This window comes from Sinocyclocheilus grahami, unplaced genomic scaffold (genome assembly GCF_001515645.1).
Source record: "Sinocyclocheilus grahami isolate Dianchi unplaced genomic scaffold, SAMN03320097.WGS_v1.1 scaffold2123.1, whole genome shotgun sequence".
Classification (NCBI taxonomy): Eukaryota; Metazoa; Chordata; class Actinopteri; order Cypriniformes; family Cyprinidae; genus Sinocyclocheilus; species Sinocyclocheilus grahami.
In genome coordinates, this window is record NW_015507302.1 from 42,325 (window position 1) to 62,119 (window position 19,795).

Sequence of the window (19,795 nt, forward strand, 5' to 3'; positions counted from 1 at the left end):
GCTACACGTTTGCTAAATCTGGCAAACAGTCAACTCTAACAGGCTTTTTCGTAAGGATAGCTGGTTCACACCAATTCATCATACGGTGAGTATGAAGGTGAGCACATTCTGCAAGCGAGACAGCTCATCTTATAGCTGTCAGGATGGGCTTTTCCTGTTCCTAGAGTGCTGCACTTCCAGGCCAGATCCAACACACCTGTCTGTAATGATCAAATTCTCCTGAAGATCCTGATGGGCTGCTTCAGGTGTGTTGGATTTGTGCTGGAGGTGAACTCTAGGAAGGCAGATCCCCAGGAACAGGAATGAACACCACTGCCCTAAGTAGTAAACACTTCAGCCATTCATTATTTCAGTACAGTTGATACCGAAGAATATCAATTCTGCCCTCATTTAATTAGCTTCATGCCATTTCATTACAGTATGACTGCTGCTGAACACACACACAACACTGAGACATCTTCAATAGATCTTTTATGTTTCACAGAAGAAAGAAAAAAAGTCATTCAGAATTGGAAAGACATGAGGGACAGTAATTGATGACAAAATGATACTTTTTCTGTGAATTTTGTTTTACAAATGCAGTTTGGAAACCAAAATCCTTGTTCACAGTGCTCTAATTGAATCATTATTATTTTGCTTTATATAAAGAACTGGTTTGTTGTTTGTCTGAGTTTATTTTATTGGTTTATTTTTTGGGTGAACTGATTAAATAAGTTAGTTTCATTACAAAATGCAGTTACACTTCAATGATGAATGCATTTTGTTCAAAATTTTTTTTTTTTGCATCCACTCTTATGTGTATGAAACGGAAGGAACATTTGTTCAGTTTTGGGTTTGGAATTTTGTGCATGAAATGAAGAGCTGGTTTTACATGTCAGTTGATGAGATGCAGCTGACTTTGTCTTTCTTTGTATTAAATGCATTAAAATACTAGCAATGGTACAAATAGTATACTAGAGTTGGTATTATAAATATGTAAACCTATTTAACCTGCATATTTAAACCTAAATATTCAAATTCATTGTTTGAATTGGTGTCAGAAACCTATAGAAAGATTGATCTCTGGTTAGATGGGGGAACTGGGAACTCTGGGAATATCAGAAAGGCAATGCAATGAACTTGTAAATATCTGGGAAAAAACATTCAGGAAATTTGTCCATAAGGATACAAAAGTCTTGAAAATCCTGTAAATTCCCAGATTAGCATTGTCTTTAAGGCAGGGAGCAAAGACATGATTAGTAGCTACTGGCAATAATACACTGGACCGGAGAGAGACTTCAACAACTACATTCTGAAGTGGAGGACAAAACAGGCCATTTTCAACTAACTGAACGATTTCATGATAGATCACATTATAAACTGGTAAAATGCAGCGATGATACAAAATCAGTGATGGGCCGTGACAGCTGTCTCATTGTGAGGGTTAAAGATGACAGCCATGTGGATCCACTGTATAATACATAGATGAGCCTAGACAAGAACACGCCAAAGGATCTTCAGCATGTTCTCAATGAAGCTGTGAAATTGCTCAACCTGATCAAAGCACAGGCTCCAAATGCCAGTTTTGGGATTGGAAATGGGGCACTTTACAAACAGCTGCTTCTGCACACTCAAGTCTGCTGGCTGTCATCACCACTCTATGACTTGTGTGAACAAGTACTACTTTTTCTGTCAAATATTCTGTCTTTACAAGTACAGTGTTTCCCAATCTGTTCCTGGAGCCCCTGGCACTGCACAGTTTTGATGTCTCTTTTATCTAACACACCCATTTGAGGTCTTGGAGTCTTTACTAACGAGCTGATAATTAGATTCAGGTGTGTTTGATTGAGGAGACATATAAAATGTGCAGCGCTGGGGACTCCAAGACCAGGATTGGAAACCACTGGTTTATAGTAATTTCCGAACTATTAGTCACCATGTTTTATCATGTGCTGTGACTTAGATTTCAAATGAGTTATGTAATGCAAGTAACGCCAAGCACACAAAACAAGAGCAAAACTCACACATTTGGATTTGTGCAGAATGTAATGAATGAAACATACAGTGGGTTTAGAAAAGGATCAGCCCTCCTTTAGAATAATCACGTGTGTTGCTTTGTAGCCAGAAAAGAAGACGGGCACAGTTTTTGTTTTATCCAGCTGTATTTACTCAGTGCAGCTTATAACATCCAAGTGAAAGATAAAACACCAACATGTCAGAACAAAAAAACCCAAAACTGAATCACTGAGTTGGAAAAAGGATCAGCCCCGTGTGTCAGTATTTTGTTGAAGCACCTTTTGCTTTAATTACACCCTTTAGTGTGTTGGGATTTGTCTCTACTAACTTTACAATATTTGCCTACTCTTCTTTGCAGAACTGCTCAAGTTCAGTTAAATGTGGGGTTTAAGTCTGGGCTCTGACGAGGCCATGCAAGAACATTCAGCTTCGTCTCCTTCAGCCACTGTGTGTCAGTTCTGCTGTGTGCTTTGGGTCATTCTCATGTTGGGAGGTAAACCTTCTTCCCATTGACAGCTTTCTGGCAGAGGGCAGCAGATTTTCCTCAAGAATTTGACGGTATTTTGTCCCATCCATGTTTCCTTCTATCCTGACTCATGCTCCAGTGCCTGCTGCAGAGAAACAGCCCATAACAGGACATCTCCAGCTCCAGGCTTTACTGCAGGAACACTGTTATCTGGATGCTGAGCTGGATTGGATTTCCTCCAGACATATCGTTTGGTGTTGAGGCCAAGTAATTCAGTTTTAGTCTCATCTGCCTCAGAATCTTCTAGGTGTGTTTTGGCAAAGCTCAGTCTGACTGCATGTGGCCTTTCTTGAGGAGCAGTTTTTTTCCATTCAAGCCACATCTGTGGAGAATCTGTGATATTGTTGTCACATGCACACAATGAGCACTCTTTGTCATAAACTCCTGCAGCTGCTTTAGAGTTGCTGTAGCTCTCTGTCGTCTATCTGATCAGTTTCCTCCGGCTCTTTCATCAGTTTGGAGAGACGTCCTGATCCAGGGAGGCTCTGTGTTTTACCAAACACCTTCTACTTCTTAATAATAGAATTCACTGTGCGTCTAGGCATTGATAAAGCCTTTGAAATGTTTTTGTCTCCTGACTTGTGTCTGTCCACAACTTTATCCCAGAGATTTTTTGACAATGTCTTGCCACCCATAGCTGATTGTTTGCTTCAGTTGCACTACCAATGACTGAAATGCTACAGGAAAGCTCTTTTCATGCTGAGCTGATCAAAATGAGCACAGCTGATCACAGTTGGAAGTCAGATGGCTTTGTGTGCCATTGAGAAGGTGATCAGCTACACCTGATTGAGTTTACAAGTCATTTTTAGGAGGAGCTGATCCTTTTTCCAACTCAGTGATTCTGTTTTTTATAATTTTTTTTCTGACATGTTGGTGTTTTATCTTTCACTTGAATGTTATAAGTTGCACTGAGTAAATACAGCTGGATAAAACAAACTGTCCGTCTTCATTTCAGGCTGCAAAGCAACAAAATGTGATTATTTTAAAGGGGGCTGATTCTTTTCTAAACCCACTGTAACTTAGGTGTGACCTGAACTCCATACACTGTGCAGTTTGCATATTTTCTTTGGTCTGACCGCTGGTTGATTTTAAGGATTGTGCTTAAGTAAATCACGAGGACCATGGTTGGTTGTAACATACCTCTCTCCCAGGTTCCCCAGCAGGTCCCGTCAGACCAGGCGCTCCCACGGGTCCAGGAGGTCCACGGTCTCCAGGTCCACCAGGAGCTCCTTGTTTACCAGGCTCACCCTGTGATGGGGATTCATCAGCTGAACGTGAGCCACCTGTATTAGCTTTGCATTTGCCTGTATAAAACTCTTTGTCCTTTGCTATTTCTTAACTGTAAGTGCTATTTGAGAAATGATCAATCCCATATTTAACAATATGTCTTTTGATTTTTAGTCATGCTGTTGTGATTTTTGTTGACAATGAGAAAACTGCTTGTCTCTGTGGTTAATGGTGCACGAGGCAAGCAATGCAGAAGTGCCTTCATACACTATCTTGCAACTGTACTTTTTTTTTTTTTTTTTAATAATGCATTCACAGCAAAGTGTTTCATCGGCAAGGGCAGTTGATCACTGAAAAACATTCTCATGCTTTTATCTATTTTTCATATTCACTGGAAACTGAAAAGCAGGCAAAGTAGAACTACATAAAGTTCCCCTTAAAGGAAAATCTGATAAAAATCTTATGACTGAAACAGTTTCTCTGTCTCCTGTCACTGTCATCATTACTATCCTAAATGTCAGAGTGTTTATCTGGGATGGTGGAGACTCACAGAGGGTCCAGGCAGGCCGGGGAAACCTCTTTCACCACGCTGTCCAGGAAGTCCAACAATACCACGCTGGCCAGCCAGACCCTGAGGACCTGCAGGCCCATCCGGACCCTGGGACAGGACAGAAGTGAAAGCCACAATGACAAAATCATATTATTCTCCAACAATAGAACCTAAAAATGTTTCACTCATCACAAAATGAGTCTGGACAAATCACTAGACTCAGAGTGTTACTATCTTTACTATGTGTTGAGGTGGAAATGCTGTGTATTCCCACTGACAGACAGCCATGCTAAATGAGATCCAGTAAAACTACGTACATGAGGGCCATCTTCTCCAGGATCTCCCTTCTCGCCAGGAGTCCCAGCCGGCCCACGCAGCCCAGCGTCACCGGGTCTTCCAGGAGGTCCACCGTCACCATGCACACCCTTTGGACCATCTTTACCAGGAGGACCAGCAGGACCAGCAGGACCCGGGTTACCCTGAGAACGCACATAAACATGAATGAAGATCCTGAGGTGTAGAGGACATGATGGACACAGGATGTGACAGGACATCTGTACATCATTAGGCACCTCGAAGCTTTGGCTGAGCATTAGTAGTTTGGAGTGATGCACACATTAGGTTAATCAAATGTTTTACACTACACTAATGATGTACATCTTTATACTGTGCAGTTATTCCTCATGTCTTTGTTGTAGTGAACAGGTCCGTTGTTTTACTTACATTGGATCCAGGAGGTCCAACTCTACCAGCGGATCCGGGGAAACCTGTGGCACCCTACAAAATTCATAAAAATAAAAATTCAGTTTCATGATGTACATTTACAAAGAATGCCCTTTTGTTAGTACTTACAGGAGGTCCTTGAGCACCGCGAGCCCCTTTTGGTCCAGACACACCAGTTGGTCCCTATAACCAAAGCAGGAATACACAATATGAAGCAATACAGGGCAAAGGTTGTCTTTGAGACGGGGAAGCAAATTAATTTGGCTGATGTTACCTGAGGACCTGGAGCTCCAGAAGGCCCCTGAGGGCCCGGTGCACCAGCATCACCCTTTTGTCCACCTTCACCCTGCTCTCCCTTAACGCCAGGCTGTCCATCTGCACCCTAACATATCCAGATCAATCAGTGAACAATCAGTAACAATGTTAGCTGTCAGTGCTGTTAGTGGTTCAACACTCACACCTTTTTATGTCATTAATCAAGATGCAATGGCAGTTCATCCATCCTTAATATCACTGTTAAAATGTGAAATCAGGTCTATTCATTTCAAGTTTGTTGTAAAATTCATGACTGTATGAACTTCAGTTCTTGAATTAGAATTTTCATAAAACTGCTTTCTGTTTTTTCCCCTCCACTACATTTCCTTAAATATGTCCCAAAATAAGTTTGCAATGCTAAAATCAGTGATGATTTAAAAACAATTGAATTGGCAACCATTCCCACAGCTCCAGCTCCTGAATCAACTTCAGAACAGAAGATGCTTAGGAGGGACTTTAACTGCACACAAATCGAAGTTGACCTTAGAAAGCTGTAGTTTGTCTCTGTAGCCACATCAGAGCTCGCTGCCATCACTGGTGCAGTTACACTAACAGTTTTAAACGTGTGTGATATGACAAATTCTGAGACAGAAAAACTGTATAAACTGTTTGGCGTGTAGTAGTAGTAGTACTAGTAACTTTATTTATCCCCTTGGGGAAATTTTGTTTCAGTGTCTTGTTTCAATATGCGGTTTTCACAAACAACAATACAACATAAATTTCACAATAGAAACAATACAATTTAACATCAATTAATCAAGAAGTGCTAATTACTGAATGAGACCTGCTCATTACATAAAAAATAAAATAAAAGTGTGGGGGGGGGGGGGGAACTCTTTCTTCCCTATCTTTCATTTAAGAACTTAACTGCCTATGTTATAAAATATTTTTTCCCTCTATTTTTGAAAAACACCGGTATCCTGAATCTTCTGCCCGAAGGCAAGAGCTCAAACTCATTATACAGTGGGTGCCTATCATCAGATATAATTTTCATAGCTTTACCAAGACATCTAGTCTGATAAATTGTGTTGTTCTGGGTAATGAGTCATTACATCATTTATGATTAAACAGCAAACTCATCTGCCTTCTCTTTTACTGATCACTGAGATCTCAGTTCTTGCTTTATTAAATAAATGAGATCAAGCAATTATAAGCATTGACTTTTAGTCATTTGCTCCATCTTTCCATCATTTTCACCTCTTCATTTTATTTTCTGCAAAAATAAGTGCACAAACTCTTAGATGACTGGTTTCACCATTAGCTGGGTAATATCTAGGCCAAAGCCTTTTTTATTTGTGGGTTTCGTTTGTGCACTGCTATAACACACACACACACACACACAAAACAGCTATTGCAGTAGTTTGATGGTCAGATTGTGTGAGCTTGGTGTATAAGAGCATCTGAGACTTTTACTGAAGAAAGAGTAAAGATGAGGTGCAGCTATTAAGATTGCCATTGCTGTACTTACAGGTGGACCAGCAAAACCAGCAGGACCAAAAGGACCAGTCTCTCCTCTGTCACCCTGTCAAAAACATAAAGCCTTAGTTTTATTATATCATACTAGTACATTTTTATACTGTATGTACAATAATGATGCCATACCATGCTTTAGTTTATAGAGGTTGCTCATGTCACATTCTTTTCCTAGAAGTGCATATGTATAAAGCTTATACAATTATCTTTCCATCCATCCATCTATCTATCTATCTAGCTATCTAGCTATCTATCTATCTATCTATCTATCTATCTATCTATCTATCTATCTATCTATCTATCTATCTATCTATCTATCAGGGGTGTTTCCTCCGAGGAGGCAATGGAGGTAGTGCCTCCTCAAAATACTGGATAAGAAAAAAAAAGTGGTACAAACGCAAATATTACAAAATATAACATTAAAAAGTGTATAAATCACTCATATTTCTAAAGAAACATTGTCCAACAGCGACACCAGCAGGTAAAGTTACAGCAGGAGTCCGCATCTCTCGTCTCCCCTGAGCCCATTGAGTTTTAACCAACAGACCAACTAAAGCATGCAGTGGGGGGGGGGGGTAACTGAGAATGAATGAGGGAAAATCACGTGAGAGGAGACAATGCTTCCATGGCGATATGATTTGGATCTGACTGGTTATGTTCGACTGTGATTTGTTCATGCGATAAATCCCGCCTCTTGTGTTTGTGTGCGTTGCAAGTTTGCAAATCAGTCTGAACGAACTACATAATGGCGTTAATGGGAAGACAATTAAAACAGTAAACAACTCACACTTAGATATAATCACTTTGTTACATCAAAATAAGACTTAAAATGGCCTGAAAACATGATCTGTGGGAGTTTTTAGTGAGTAATCAGCCTGGTCAAATTGAAAGTAAATCTCTGTGTCTGTGACCATTATTTACTGAGCTTTGATGACTGATGATCTGAAAAATTCAGTTGAAAGTTAACTATTAAAAAAAATAGCTGAACCTAAGTTCACGAATAAAATAAATTGTTTAAATTGTTACTGCCTTGAGTTATTATTTGGGAATAAATGTAAAATGCTTAAAAAACACTAACTTGATGAGATTCATACTTGGCTTTAATACACAGAATATTGATTACAGTGTTAATGTAAAAATATAAAATAGAATATTAAAGTTTATTTAACCAAGAAAATGTGACTGGGACTTGAATTTACATTTGATTAAACAAAAAGAAAAAAACTTTGAATAAACTTTTAATTAATTTTGTATGTGGATTATTGAGTTATATAAATTTAACTGCTGACAATTTGAATTGATCCTGTATTGAAACTTAGTCAGTCACAGTATTTCATTGATCATGGTTTCGGGTCTCAAACAACTGCCCCTTCCAGTGAACATAAGAATGAACGTGACTAGAATTTTATTATCAAATGTGTCATATCATGTCTGGTGTATTAGGAGAAACACAGTATGACAAAGCTGCATGACAGATAAAACTTCTCAGTATGTAAATTCAGAGGTCGTACAAAGTTTAATTTCATCTTTGAGCAACAGAAGATTGCTGCATGCAATGAGTTACAAAGGCAAGTTGCAGAAATATGTTGACTTCAATGTAGAATGTATGGAAAGCAGATAAATGCCACTATTCTGAACACAGGTCTCTGAATACTGATATAGTTTGGGGGAGACTCACAGGAACACCGCGAGTACCAGCAGCTCCAGACGGTCCTGCAGGTCCAGATTCTCCCTGAGAAATGTACGGGGTAGGGATTAATATTAGATGTTCAACAGATTAACAAACTGATAATAAACTGATAATTTTAGTACCTTTTCACCGTTGGGTCCCGCAGGACCATGGGGGCCGATTGGACCCGTTAAACCCTGGAAAGACACAAAGCAGCTTCCTCATCCACTCCTGTCATAAACTTCAGTAGTATGATTAAAAAAGGCTCTTATTATCATCCCTACAGAAGAGCAGTTTGACTCTGATGCAGAAATGACACACACTCGTATGAATTCACACATGCATTCATCCAGAACTGAACTCATACTGGCATATTCATGCAGTTAACCCGCTGCAACACGCACATGCTATTCAGGATTCATTTGATTGATGTATTTAGTTATATCATGTAGACCAGTGGTGTCCAGTGGCTTGAAGACTGCACAAGAAGTATGGCTTAATCATATTTCTTCTTATTGACATTTGTAAACCATATCAGATACAGTGGGGCAAAAAAGTATTTAGTCAGCCACCAATTGTTCAGCAGTAGTTTGAGAAGCAGCTTTTACAGCAACACTGCACATGCACGCACACATACTGTACACACACAGTGGGCCCTATTTTACCGATCTAAGCGCATGGTCTAAAGAACACGGTGCAGGTGCACTCAGGGCATGTCCGAATACACTTTTGCTAGTTTAACGACGGGAAAATGGCCGGCGCGCCCGGCGCATGGTCTAAATGGGTTGTCCCTATTCTCTTAATGAGTAATGGGTGTTTTTTGGGCGTAACGTGCATTAAACCAATCAGAGTCTCATCTCCCATCACCTTTAAGAGCCAGTTGCGCTCGCGCCATGGCAGAATATAATTTTTCATTTTTAATGTTTGTGTGCTGCTGTGCGTCCCTGTGTGTGTAATAAGCAAAATGTATGCGCAAGAAAAAATTATGCGGCAGACTTTAGGCCAGGTTTGAGTTGGTCTATGGCGCAGTCTATTTTCAGTTACTCAAAATAGCAACGCACCAATAATGCGCCTGAACACACCTCTTTTTTAGACCAGCACGCTCAAATGGGTGCAGATGCATTTGCTATTTAAACAACGTGGCGCAGGACGGGAAAATGAGAACTGCGTCAGGCTGAAACTAGCAAAAACACTTGCGCCGGGTGTATTATAGGGCCCAATATATGATAGTGCATTCATCTGTGCATCATCAATCTTGAAAGTCACCAGCCATCCATAGATGTAAAAATCAACCCTGTGTTAGTATCTATCAGAGGAAAAAACAAGATGCTCAATCTTCTTACTCTTGCGCCATCTTTCCCAGGAGCTCCTTCAGGTCCTTTCTCACCATTGTCACCCTGCGATACACAGACAGTCAAATCTTATGACTGATATCCATTACAGCACCTTCATCGCAGATGTTTGCACACACAGCAGTAAATAAGCAATTATGCTTTACTAGTGCTTTTCTAACATTTTCTAACATGTCATTTTCTAACATTCTCCTAGCAAGGCAGCTGCAGCATCGATGAATCTCACCTTCATAATCAAGCAGTAGGTAACGGATCAACAGAGTTTCATGAACGTGAGTTTCTCTTCATTTAAAAAAGACAAAGGCCTAGTCTCATAGAGGGTGAAGCTGAATAAATCTCACAGAGGTGTTTTGCTGTTGCACTTACTCTGTCACCCTTTGGTCCAGGAATGCCAGATGTCCCTCTCTCTCCAGGCATTCCCTGTAGTCCTGGAGGTCCCTGAGCACCTGGAGATCCCGCTGGGCCGACGGCACCCTACGGAGCACCAGATATTTACAAGCTTCATCACATCTAACCCTTAAACTCAGTGCATCTCGAAGCACACATTAAGTGAAGGCTGTAGCATGTGTTATCATAAAGCATGTGAGTGAGTCAGGATTTGAGACCTCAGTACGGTATATTTTGCTGTATTGTGATCATGGTGATACCTGTCTGTACTGGACTGACTGATCTGCTCACCTTGGGTCCGTCAGTTCCTGGAGTTCCTGGAAGACCTCGAGCCCCCTGGAGGCCCTGCGGCCCCACACCTCCTCTCTCTCCTGGGAAACCACGCTCACCCTGAGGAGGAAAAGCGGCGCAGGGCATTTTAATACACGACAATACCGAGTAATCACAAACCAAAGAGAAAGCATGGAGTTGAGACTCACACGTGGTCCGGTGGCCCCTGCGGCACCAGCCTCTCCTGGAACACCCTGAATGAGCAAAGACAGACACGAGGCTTCATTACACATCTAAGTGCAGCCAGCAGAATAACATGTAGAGCAAGGTTTCCTTTTCTTCAAAGCAGCCACATTCAGGAGCTCTCACCTGATCACCAGGTTTACCGCCTTCACCAGGGGGGCCAGGAGGTCCGGGCAGACCCTACAAACATCAAAAAATGGTTTGTTCACAATGCTTTGACATGCAAACATGTTGTTAAACTAAATTATTCATTATTTTATTGATAAAATAAATCTTCAAGTAGCACTACAGATCTATTTAAAGGATGTCCTTTGTAACCTCCATTAATCTTAGTATTATTTGCAGGACCTGGATGATTCCCTGAAACATACAGAAGCCTAAGTGATAGTTCTTTCAGAAAGACTCCCAGTAGCAGTTAATCGTGTCACTCATTTGTTCATTATGTCATATAATAATACTGTTACAGGTCCCGTATCATAATGTGCAAAGACATGATCTGAACTAATGCCCTTTTGGGATGGCACTTATTGCACATGATGATTTTATGATTTATTGTCCATATTTTTCCAGAAAATAAACTTTCTGAGATTAAAAATCTCTTTTTCAGAAGTGTCCTGGCCAAGATAAGTAGCTGCAAAATGGTTCAAATAACAAAACATCTGTCCAAAAAATGATGTCTGTAAAAGATAATTTGCTTGGCTCACCCATTATAAAACACGGTCGGCTATTAACTGTGATGCAATTCAGAATGAAGAAACTCAGCTGGGAATCTTCTTCAGGTTAGTGGAAGAAAATGACTTTAAAAGCAATAAATCACTGATCAACGCCTGTAAATTCTGAAATGATCTCATGAGCTCCTGAGAAATAATTTACATCTAAAAAGGACTGAAGAGTAAGTACAACTTTATATTCAGTATTGTTTACATTTCTTCATTTATGATAACCTAAATAAATGGTTAAATGTAGACAAATCATGAATCTTCTCACAATGAGTTTGTTGTCAAGAACAAGATCATACAGGGATTCAAAATCATTTACCATCAACAGGAATATTACAGATCGACGTCAACAGTCATCCAGATGGATGGGAATAATTTGCTTTGCCTACAGAATGATTTTTTACAAATAAATATCTCTCATAATATTGCTGTTGCTGGAATTGTTAATGTTAACTGTTAAGTAACAAGCTGTGACAGTGAATTTACAATGACTGTGAAACACTCTGCACTGTAAAAAGAGGCAACCTGCAACTGTTACCTTAAAGAGCTGATTTAACCCATAGAAATGAATGAATAGTTAGAATGAAGGTTGATTCGCTGATGTTAAACACTCTTCTTGACTTGAGTAAGACTAGCATGGAAACAGTTAACATTTGTCCATTGATCTGCACACTCACCTGAAAGCCAGAGGGTCCGGGCTGACCCTGCTCTCCTCTCTCTCCTGCAGGACCCTGTCAACATCCCATCATCATCATCAGTCTCTCATTTATAAACACGTAACGTGGACACGTGTGTATAGTGCAGACACACTTACAGCAGGTCCAGGGGGTCCGGCAGCACCCGTCTCACCGTCTTTACCGGGCAGACCCTGCAGAGTACAGAGATCAGTCACTCCATCACGACAGTGCAGAGTGTTGCATGATCAGAACTGAAACTGAGGTGTGAAGAGCCTTTGTGCAGCTGCTTGTTGTCTACATATTGCAATGCTGCCCTAATTACAGCATCAGAAAGACAGTCACTTGGACGACTAGGAAAACACCTCAAACCTTTTGGAGAAAAACCCTGAGGTTGATTACGCTGGTTGTATGATTAGCCTCTTAAATGCACTATTGTGCCAGTATTTTCTTCAGAAATAGTGATACAGGTGTGTCCTCATAGTGCTGCAGGTCACTTATGTCAAGGCTCTGATCATTTTGGACGCCCTAATGGGGTTTTCTGTCTCCTGTCCAGATCATAATTGCCACACAAAGCATTGTCAAATGCTGCATATTTCCAAAAAATGTTTTCAACTTCACAAGTAATAATCATTCACCAATCAAAACTGGTTCATGATAGCAGAATTAGGACGCAGCACTACATCATAAATAACCTAAAAAAAAGTTTAGCTTTTTTTATCCAAAGCCAAGCATGACACGTCCTTTCACAAGACCAGGCGCATCATATGGTTCAAACACTTTCCCCTCATGAATCGCAGACTCCAGGATAATAATGCTCAACACATCTGAGCTGAATCAATGAATCAAGAGTCAAAATGCCAAGGGTCTGTGTTTTCAGTTCTCCAGGTCATCATTCAATGTGTTGAACGATTCTAGTTAAGTGGAAGTCTTTCTCTATTGCTTTGGATGTTTAACTATCAAATGACTTTATCAGTTGTGGACCAGTATCAGTACCAGTATCTCCTCTATCCATCTGCAACTGAAGCCACAAAGATGAATGATGAAATGTGCAAAACACATACAGTTTACTAAAATAGACAGACAGAGTCAAGATGATTTCCACCAAATTCACCCGTCAAACAATTAGAGACGGAGGAAAAAAGTGCACTGCAGAATGAATGGCAACTAATGAGCCCCTCTATAGGACTCTGACCAAAATGTAAAACCACATTTTTATTGTATGCAAGTAGGCCAATAAATGTCTTTTTAAAAGAGCTAGGACACACCAGACCAGCGTGCAACACATAATGGCACACTCAGTGTCACACAGTCCTCAAACAAAACTCTCCGATGTGTTTGAAAGAGTTCTCTGACACCGAAACTTTGGCACATTCACAAGTTACATCCCTGACGACCTTCACCGGCAAACGACTGGTTTGTAGCCATGTAAAGAATCATTCAAGCATTCAATTATATTGTACATGGTCCACTGTGCTCTGTGCACATGACCATAACGCTTTGACTTGACTTGAAATACAAGCCAAACTACTTTTGGAAATAGCATGTTTTCTTTATAATATCTCACTTATTATTTTCCACTTAGTAAATTACCAATTATCCAAATGTATGTTTAGAAAAATTATAAAGTTGACTGAAATACTGTATACAAGATCAAATGTCCAGTTTTCTTTAAAACAAGCCACCGTTTTAGCCCTTGGAAAGAAATTACCAAGAAACCCTGCCAAGAGAGCTCGGCACTGCTAATGACAAGGACCAGCAGTTCTGGCCAAAGCTCAGTCGCTTTGAAGACTAGTCAAGCTGTTCCTTTGTTTCGCACTGTAGATGTGTTGAGGATAATAGAAAGCAAAGGGAGCAACTTACACGCAAACCAGGAGCTCCAGCGAGTCCCTTCTCTCCAGACTTCCCAGCCTCACCCTGCAGCGAGAGGAAGACGCCTGATATGAACTGCCGTCATTAAGATGCAGAGTAATAATACATGCAAACGTGTTTACATAATAACAAAACTAATGACAAAAAGAACAGTGATGTACACATTAAAGTTGCTGTAAGACAAACAGACATGTATTGACAAGAGTTTTATTGTGTACATTGCCACCCTTGGGTCCAGAGAATCCCATCACTCCAGGCTGACCGCGAGCACCCTGAGGGCCTGGGGGTCCTGGTCGACCGTCTTCACCAGCAGCGCCCTACAACAGAACACTGCAGTTATTCAGGATACAAACACACGACTGCAGCTCCTCTTAATCATGTGTGTGTTCGTCTTAAAGAACTGTGAGTCTTTTTGTGAGAGATCACATGACAGGAAGTAGGAAGTGAAGGACCCTCTATGGTATGTACATAAGAAGCAGCATGGCCTATGACCGGGGCCTGAGATTTTAAACAGAATCAGGACTTTGTGTTCACTCTTTTGTATCAGAGTGGATTGTATTTGAGTGGATAACTAACACACAGCGACTCTTCAAGGCTGTTTTTGGTGTGGAACCAATAGATTTTAGGCATTTAACAGACTAAGAGCTGCTTCACAAAGAACATGTTTTTCCATTTCACTATGCTTCTTTTCCAAGTTGTGAGTAAAACAAAGATTACTGGAGTACAGATTTAGAAGAAAAGTCTACTTCAGTCTTTCTGCTTCAAAGTTTCATGTCACTTGCCACTTCTTTCTTTGTAATTATTTGTAAGATTTACAAGCAATGTCTGAGTTTCTTCACCAACTATTTTTTTCCCCATGTACATTGTGATGTCTAAGGCTGACACCTAAAGAGCAGACTGTCAAAATTATAATTGCAATGGCCAAATTCACTATTAACCATAGAGTCAAAATATAAACAAAATAGTCATGTAAAACAGCGTCTACTCACAGAGGGACCAACTTTGCCCTGTGGACCAGCATCACCTGGACGTCCCGTCAGACCCTGCATAGCCAGAATTATGACAAGCATGTAAAATCAGTATCAAACCTGTTTGAGTTCATACTGCAGACAGATCGACTGATTTACCCGTGCACCAGGCAGACCCGGTTCTCCAGGCCGGCCAGGATCTCCGCTGGCTCCCTTCGGCCCTGACCCTCCTGGAGCTCCACGCTCGCCCAGAGCACCCTGCAGCACAAACACACGCCACACAATGGCAGAAACTGAACTCATGCTGTCATCAAGTAATACATGACATGCTTTCATTACCATGTGCTAACTAATCATTTGTTTGTCTAGACTGAAGGGCACGGAGCTGCATATGGCGGAAGACATTTTGACAAAAGCCACCGTCACGTTGATTGCTGTAAAATTGTTGAATTGCCCTTTCTGCCAAATGTTAAGATACCATTCACACATCGGAACCAAAATACCGCTAAACTCTCTGATGTCAATCACCGGAAATGACCTTTAAACTGCATTTTCTTCATCTGCGACATGAGAAACACAGCTGTGAGAACTTTACTCCGTCAGTAATTTACTGGTAACGCTACTTCTCTTCCAGGCACATTGCCAGAACTTATTTACCAGAATTTTTAAACATGATCTCTGAACAGTAAAATGCTATTTTTCCTGAAAGACTGTACGTGTGATATGTATTATGAACATGTGAGGCGTCTCACCTTTGGACCAGCCAGACCATCTTGTCCAGGAAAACCTCGATTACCAGGAGCTCCCTGCAGAAAACATGTCGTCCTTGTTTAATGTTATTTATAACATAATGCAGTATAAAGCTTCATCTCAAAGAACTACACCAGCCCCATCTAACCAATCTAAACTGTCCTTAAGAGAGCTGATTAACACCTCCGTGTATTTCCTCGTATGGGTCACGTATAGAAGGTACCAAAGACTCAAGAAAAGCAGATGAAGTTCATATGTATTAAGAAGAAGCGGTGTCTTACTCTCTCTCCAGACGGCCCGACGGGTCCAAGAGCACCAGGCTCTCCTCTGGGTCCTCGCTTACCTTCCTCTCCGGCAGGGCCAAAGGCACCTTGAGGCCCAGCGTTACCCTAAACAAACCATCCTTTATTTAAAACCCACATTTCCATTTAACTATGACAGCCGTAAGGCAACACATTTAACTCACGTAAAGCACTAGCCAGAACAACTTCCATACACTGCAATCTCTGACAGATACGCTAAAAGCCTTTAGATTCACATACACAGCACAAAAACACACTGATAGTAGGTTTAAATGCTACGGACTGTAAAATGAATAGATTAGTTACTTTTAATTGAAATTATTTTTTAAAAAGTTCTACAAAACATGGGATCATTTCATTATACACATCGAGAAGAATGTAGTCCTCCCTCTTTGACACCCTCTCCCTTTTTTTATTAGTTTTTTGTTGTTTTTTGAAGATAAGAGATGGTTATATTGGAATGGGGATTTATGGGAAGAAAAAGTGAAAAATTTATGAAAGAATGAAAGTGTTTTTGTCACTGAATACTTCCAATGTACCTTGTTCTGAAAACAATATATAATTAAAAAAATATATATAAAAAAAGTAACATTTTAACATGTTAAAAAGAAATATAAACTTTAAGAATTATGTTCATATGACATTTCTTTAAGTTAGCAAACATTCTTTATGAAAGAAGTGTTTACAGTCCATTCGCTTCTTGTATTTCAGCTTTGTTTGTAGAATACAGTGCTGCAGATTATGAAGTTTTTATTTATGAAGTTAAATGACTATGAATAACTTCTAGTGTGAATGTAAGGAACAGAACTCACAATTTCTCCTTTAGGACCAGCCTCACCCTTGAACCCTGCGAGACCCAGATCCCCCTAAAGACAAACACACACCAAAGTCAGACAAATTAGTAAATGTATTCTCATGATCTCATCTATTATCAGCATTTTCAGAAATAGACCAGAAGGTGTTCTGAATGAACTGAATTTCCTGATGGGATTGAAGGGTCTATGATTAGAAGTTATTTTTCTTCAACACCAAATACTGTCATTAATAAACATAATAACAAAATTACAAACAATATGACTATATATATATATATATATATATATATATATAGTCATATCAACCAACCCTGGAAAGGTTTAATGTGTGTTAAATAAAACAGATCTGTGAAATGTTTAAGTGTGTATTATGGCACAGGCCAATACTTCATTTATCACACTGTCACATTGAACTCATCTCTAAGCTGGAGAGTTTAGCTCATCTACACACTCTGATACACTTATTATAAGAGTCCCTGATGATGTTATGGTTTTGTGTTTGCTTTGGTCAGTTGCGTACGGTGTATGAAACCACAAGAACTCACTCAGTAATTTAAAGTAGTCTAAAGCAGTTTAATGTACAGTCAATCAGTCATTCTTGCTAAATAACTGTCTGGCTTTATTTTGCAGAGGAGAATGCTTGACTGAAGATTATCCCTTACTCACTGGTGGAAGATCATTTGAAATGAACACAGAAACTCACAGACTGTCCCTTCGGCCCCAGAGGTCCAGTCGCTCCCTGAGGTCCAGGAGGGCCACGAGGGCCTGGGAAACCAGGAGCGCCAGCTATGCCTGGAGCACCCTAAGAGACGACACAGATGAGTGTGTGAAAACAGGTTCACAACGAACTCCAGTCCTTCACTTTATCTACTGTGCTGCTTTGAGAGAATCAAATTATTGCAAGTGTTTCTCACAAATTTTGAAACAGGAATGATGTTCAGATGAACTATTAAAGAACAGCTCATTCCCAGTGGATCACAATACACTAAATCTTATGGCTCTTTACATGCACATGTACGTACCACTGATCCTTTGGCTCCGGGCAGGCCATCAATACCAGGGTTACCCTGCAGATTGAGTGAGAGCACACAGTCAGAGAGTCACCGTGAAGAAAAGAACACAGGTGTATCCAACAACAGTTTAAGCAGTAATATTTTTGTTTAATCTATTTTTGTTAAGTCTCTCCTCAGCAAAACTCCAGCAAAAATGTAGAATTACCAAGTCAAAATAAAATGGAATAAATTCAGCAACACAATTCCTGGCATCTGTCCACAGTGCACTTCACCACTGCTGACTTCAGGAGGAATGCAAACAGCTACATCGCTTGCTTTCCTGAGATGATGGACAAAATGAACCAATTTTCTCCCATCAACCACTGGGGGGTCTCTATGTCTTGTTGTGCATACTGTGTGCTTTTCTCTGAATCTGATTTCCTGTTCTTGTCTTCTGCTGATTGCCTCTAATAAGTCTTCATGTATTCTCTGACTGTCCAGTCCAATTTAATGCCTGTATAATACAGTACCTGTCGCGATCCATCCATTATGATCACATTCACTGCTCAGAACCTTTGAGCCAATTATCTTAGCTGTAAATGTCATGTGACAAATCACTCTGGAGTTGTGAGAAAATTATGTCAAGAAAACTACAGTCCCGCACCCTTCACAGCCGTCCATCCTGAGCTGTGGCATCAGTGACAGATATTTCTTCTTTAAACCATCAGCTGGTGGAAATGAGATGTCCAAATTCAAAAGGAACTTAATGTAAGATTGAGACTGCTGAGTAAACTCTGCCCACCATGATGGTTTCCACTGGTTTGGCTGGTCTAGTTGAACAGTTTAGAGTTTAGGTTTTGAACACCATTCATCTGTTCAGGCTAAACCAGCTTTTGCAAGAAAACCAAATCTTGACCTCTGCTCTTTCTTGCAGAGAAATGGTGTTGTCATCAATGTCAATCACCAACGGCACTTGTCAGAGTCATGCTGCATCTGCAGGGCGTAACTTCATTTAATTGGCCATGTCAACAGCAGAATGTTTCCATTATCCAAAGGGACATACGACACCTCTGGAGTAACCTGAGGGGCCTCTGACGTCGTTCAAGGGCACAATGAGGATGGTGATCGAACAATATAGTAATTTTAGTCATTCTCGATTGTAGTAAGACAATAGTAATTTTTTAGCGGTTACTCACAGAGAGTCCAGAAGGTCCTGAAGATCCGGGGACACCAGACTCTCCGCGGGGTCCTTGTGCTCCCTCAGGTCCACGGGCTCCAGTAGGTCCTGCTTCACCCTATGAAGGAAAAAAACGACATGATACATACTGCTTACACACGACTATTTCTTCTCAAGATCAGTAACATTTTCAAATGTCATTTCTAGAGCCTGGGTTGTACATTCATCTGTATTCATTTGGTCATAAAAAGCAGTCTAAATAGCAGAAAAATTAGAATCTGAATGACCTTACAGTCTGATGTGATATTTGATGGTGAATAAGACGGTTTCTCAAAACATTCGTGAATTGCTATTATTATTTGTATATATCTATGATAACGTCTAATTTGAGTCAGAGAAAGGAAGAATTAGGAGACGTCACACCTTAGCACCGGGGGATCCTGGGAAACCGGGAGCGCCAGCCGTACCAACTGGACCCTGTTAAGACAAACAACACGAGTTGTACACAGTGCTTCAGTTACTCGAACAATCCTCAAATAAAATGAACATTCATGCAGAGTTACTGCAACAGATGATGAAGCCTCAAACCTACAGGAGGACCAGCAGCGCCGGGTGAACCATCATTCCCATGAGCACCCTGATCAAACACAACACCACAGACATTTCAAATGATCAACATCCTCACAGAATCCACAAGTGTTTTGGTGAAACACTTCATCTTGTGATACTAGCTATCATTTTATTATCATTTATTATCATAATCAGAGACACAGCATATAGATTTGTGGGATCAGCA

The 19,795-nt window shown here is 40.4% G+C and overlaps 1 protein-coding gene across 1 annotated transcript in view; it reads right to left on the bottom strand.

Annotated features, from left to right (window-relative positions):
• The window catches only part of LOC107574130 (collagen alpha-1(II) chain-like), a 40,046-nt gene that overhangs the window by 5,146 nt on the left and 15,105 nt on the right, over positions 1 to 19,795 (bottom strand). Inside the window, exons 17-44 of the mRNA XM_016260596.1 lie at positions 19,592 to 19,636; positions 19,423 to 19,476; positions 19,019 to 19,117; positions 17,853 to 17,897; positions 17,534 to 17,632; positions 16,828 to 16,881; positions 15,995 to 16,102; positions 15,716 to 15,769; positions 15,123 to 15,221; positions 14,985 to 15,038; positions 14,214 to 14,312; positions 13,987 to 14,040; positions 12,264 to 12,317; positions 12,127 to 12,180; positions 10,857 to 10,910; positions 10,697 to 10,741; positions 10,509 to 10,607; positions 10,197 to 10,304; positions 9,822 to 9,875; positions 8,622 to 8,675; positions 8,488 to 8,541; positions 6,805 to 6,858; positions 5,296 to 5,403; positions 5,151 to 5,204; positions 5,022 to 5,075; positions 4,616 to 4,777; positions 4,299 to 4,406; positions 3,662 to 3,769 (exon numbers count right to left, since the gene is read on the bottom strand). Of these exons, the coding sequence (XP_016116082.1) occupies positions 3,662 to 3,769; positions 4,299 to 4,406; positions 4,616 to 4,777; positions 5,022 to 5,075; positions 5,151 to 5,204; positions 5,296 to 5,403; positions 6,805 to 6,858; positions 8,488 to 8,541; positions 8,622 to 8,675; positions 9,822 to 9,875; positions 10,197 to 10,304; positions 10,509 to 10,607; positions 10,697 to 10,741; positions 10,857 to 10,910; positions 12,127 to 12,180; positions 12,264 to 12,317; positions 13,987 to 14,040; positions 14,214 to 14,312; positions 14,985 to 15,038; positions 15,123 to 15,221; positions 15,716 to 15,769; positions 15,995 to 16,102; positions 16,828 to 16,881; positions 17,534 to 17,632; positions 17,853 to 17,897; positions 19,019 to 19,117; positions 19,423 to 19,476; positions 19,592 to 19,636 (2,088 nt within the window). The remainder of the gene's footprint in view (positions 1 to 3,661; positions 3,770 to 4,298; positions 4,407 to 4,615; positions 4,778 to 5,021; positions 5,076 to 5,150; positions 5,205 to 5,295; positions 5,404 to 6,804; positions 6,859 to 8,487; positions 8,542 to 8,621; positions 8,676 to 9,821; positions 9,876 to 10,196; positions 10,305 to 10,508; positions 10,608 to 10,696; positions 10,742 to 10,856; positions 10,911 to 12,126; positions 12,181 to 12,263; positions 12,318 to 13,986; positions 14,041 to 14,213; positions 14,313 to 14,984; positions 15,039 to 15,122; positions 15,222 to 15,715; positions 15,770 to 15,994; positions 16,103 to 16,827; positions 16,882 to 17,533; positions 17,633 to 17,852; positions 17,898 to 19,018; positions 19,118 to 19,422; positions 19,477 to 19,591; positions 19,637 to 19,795) is intronic.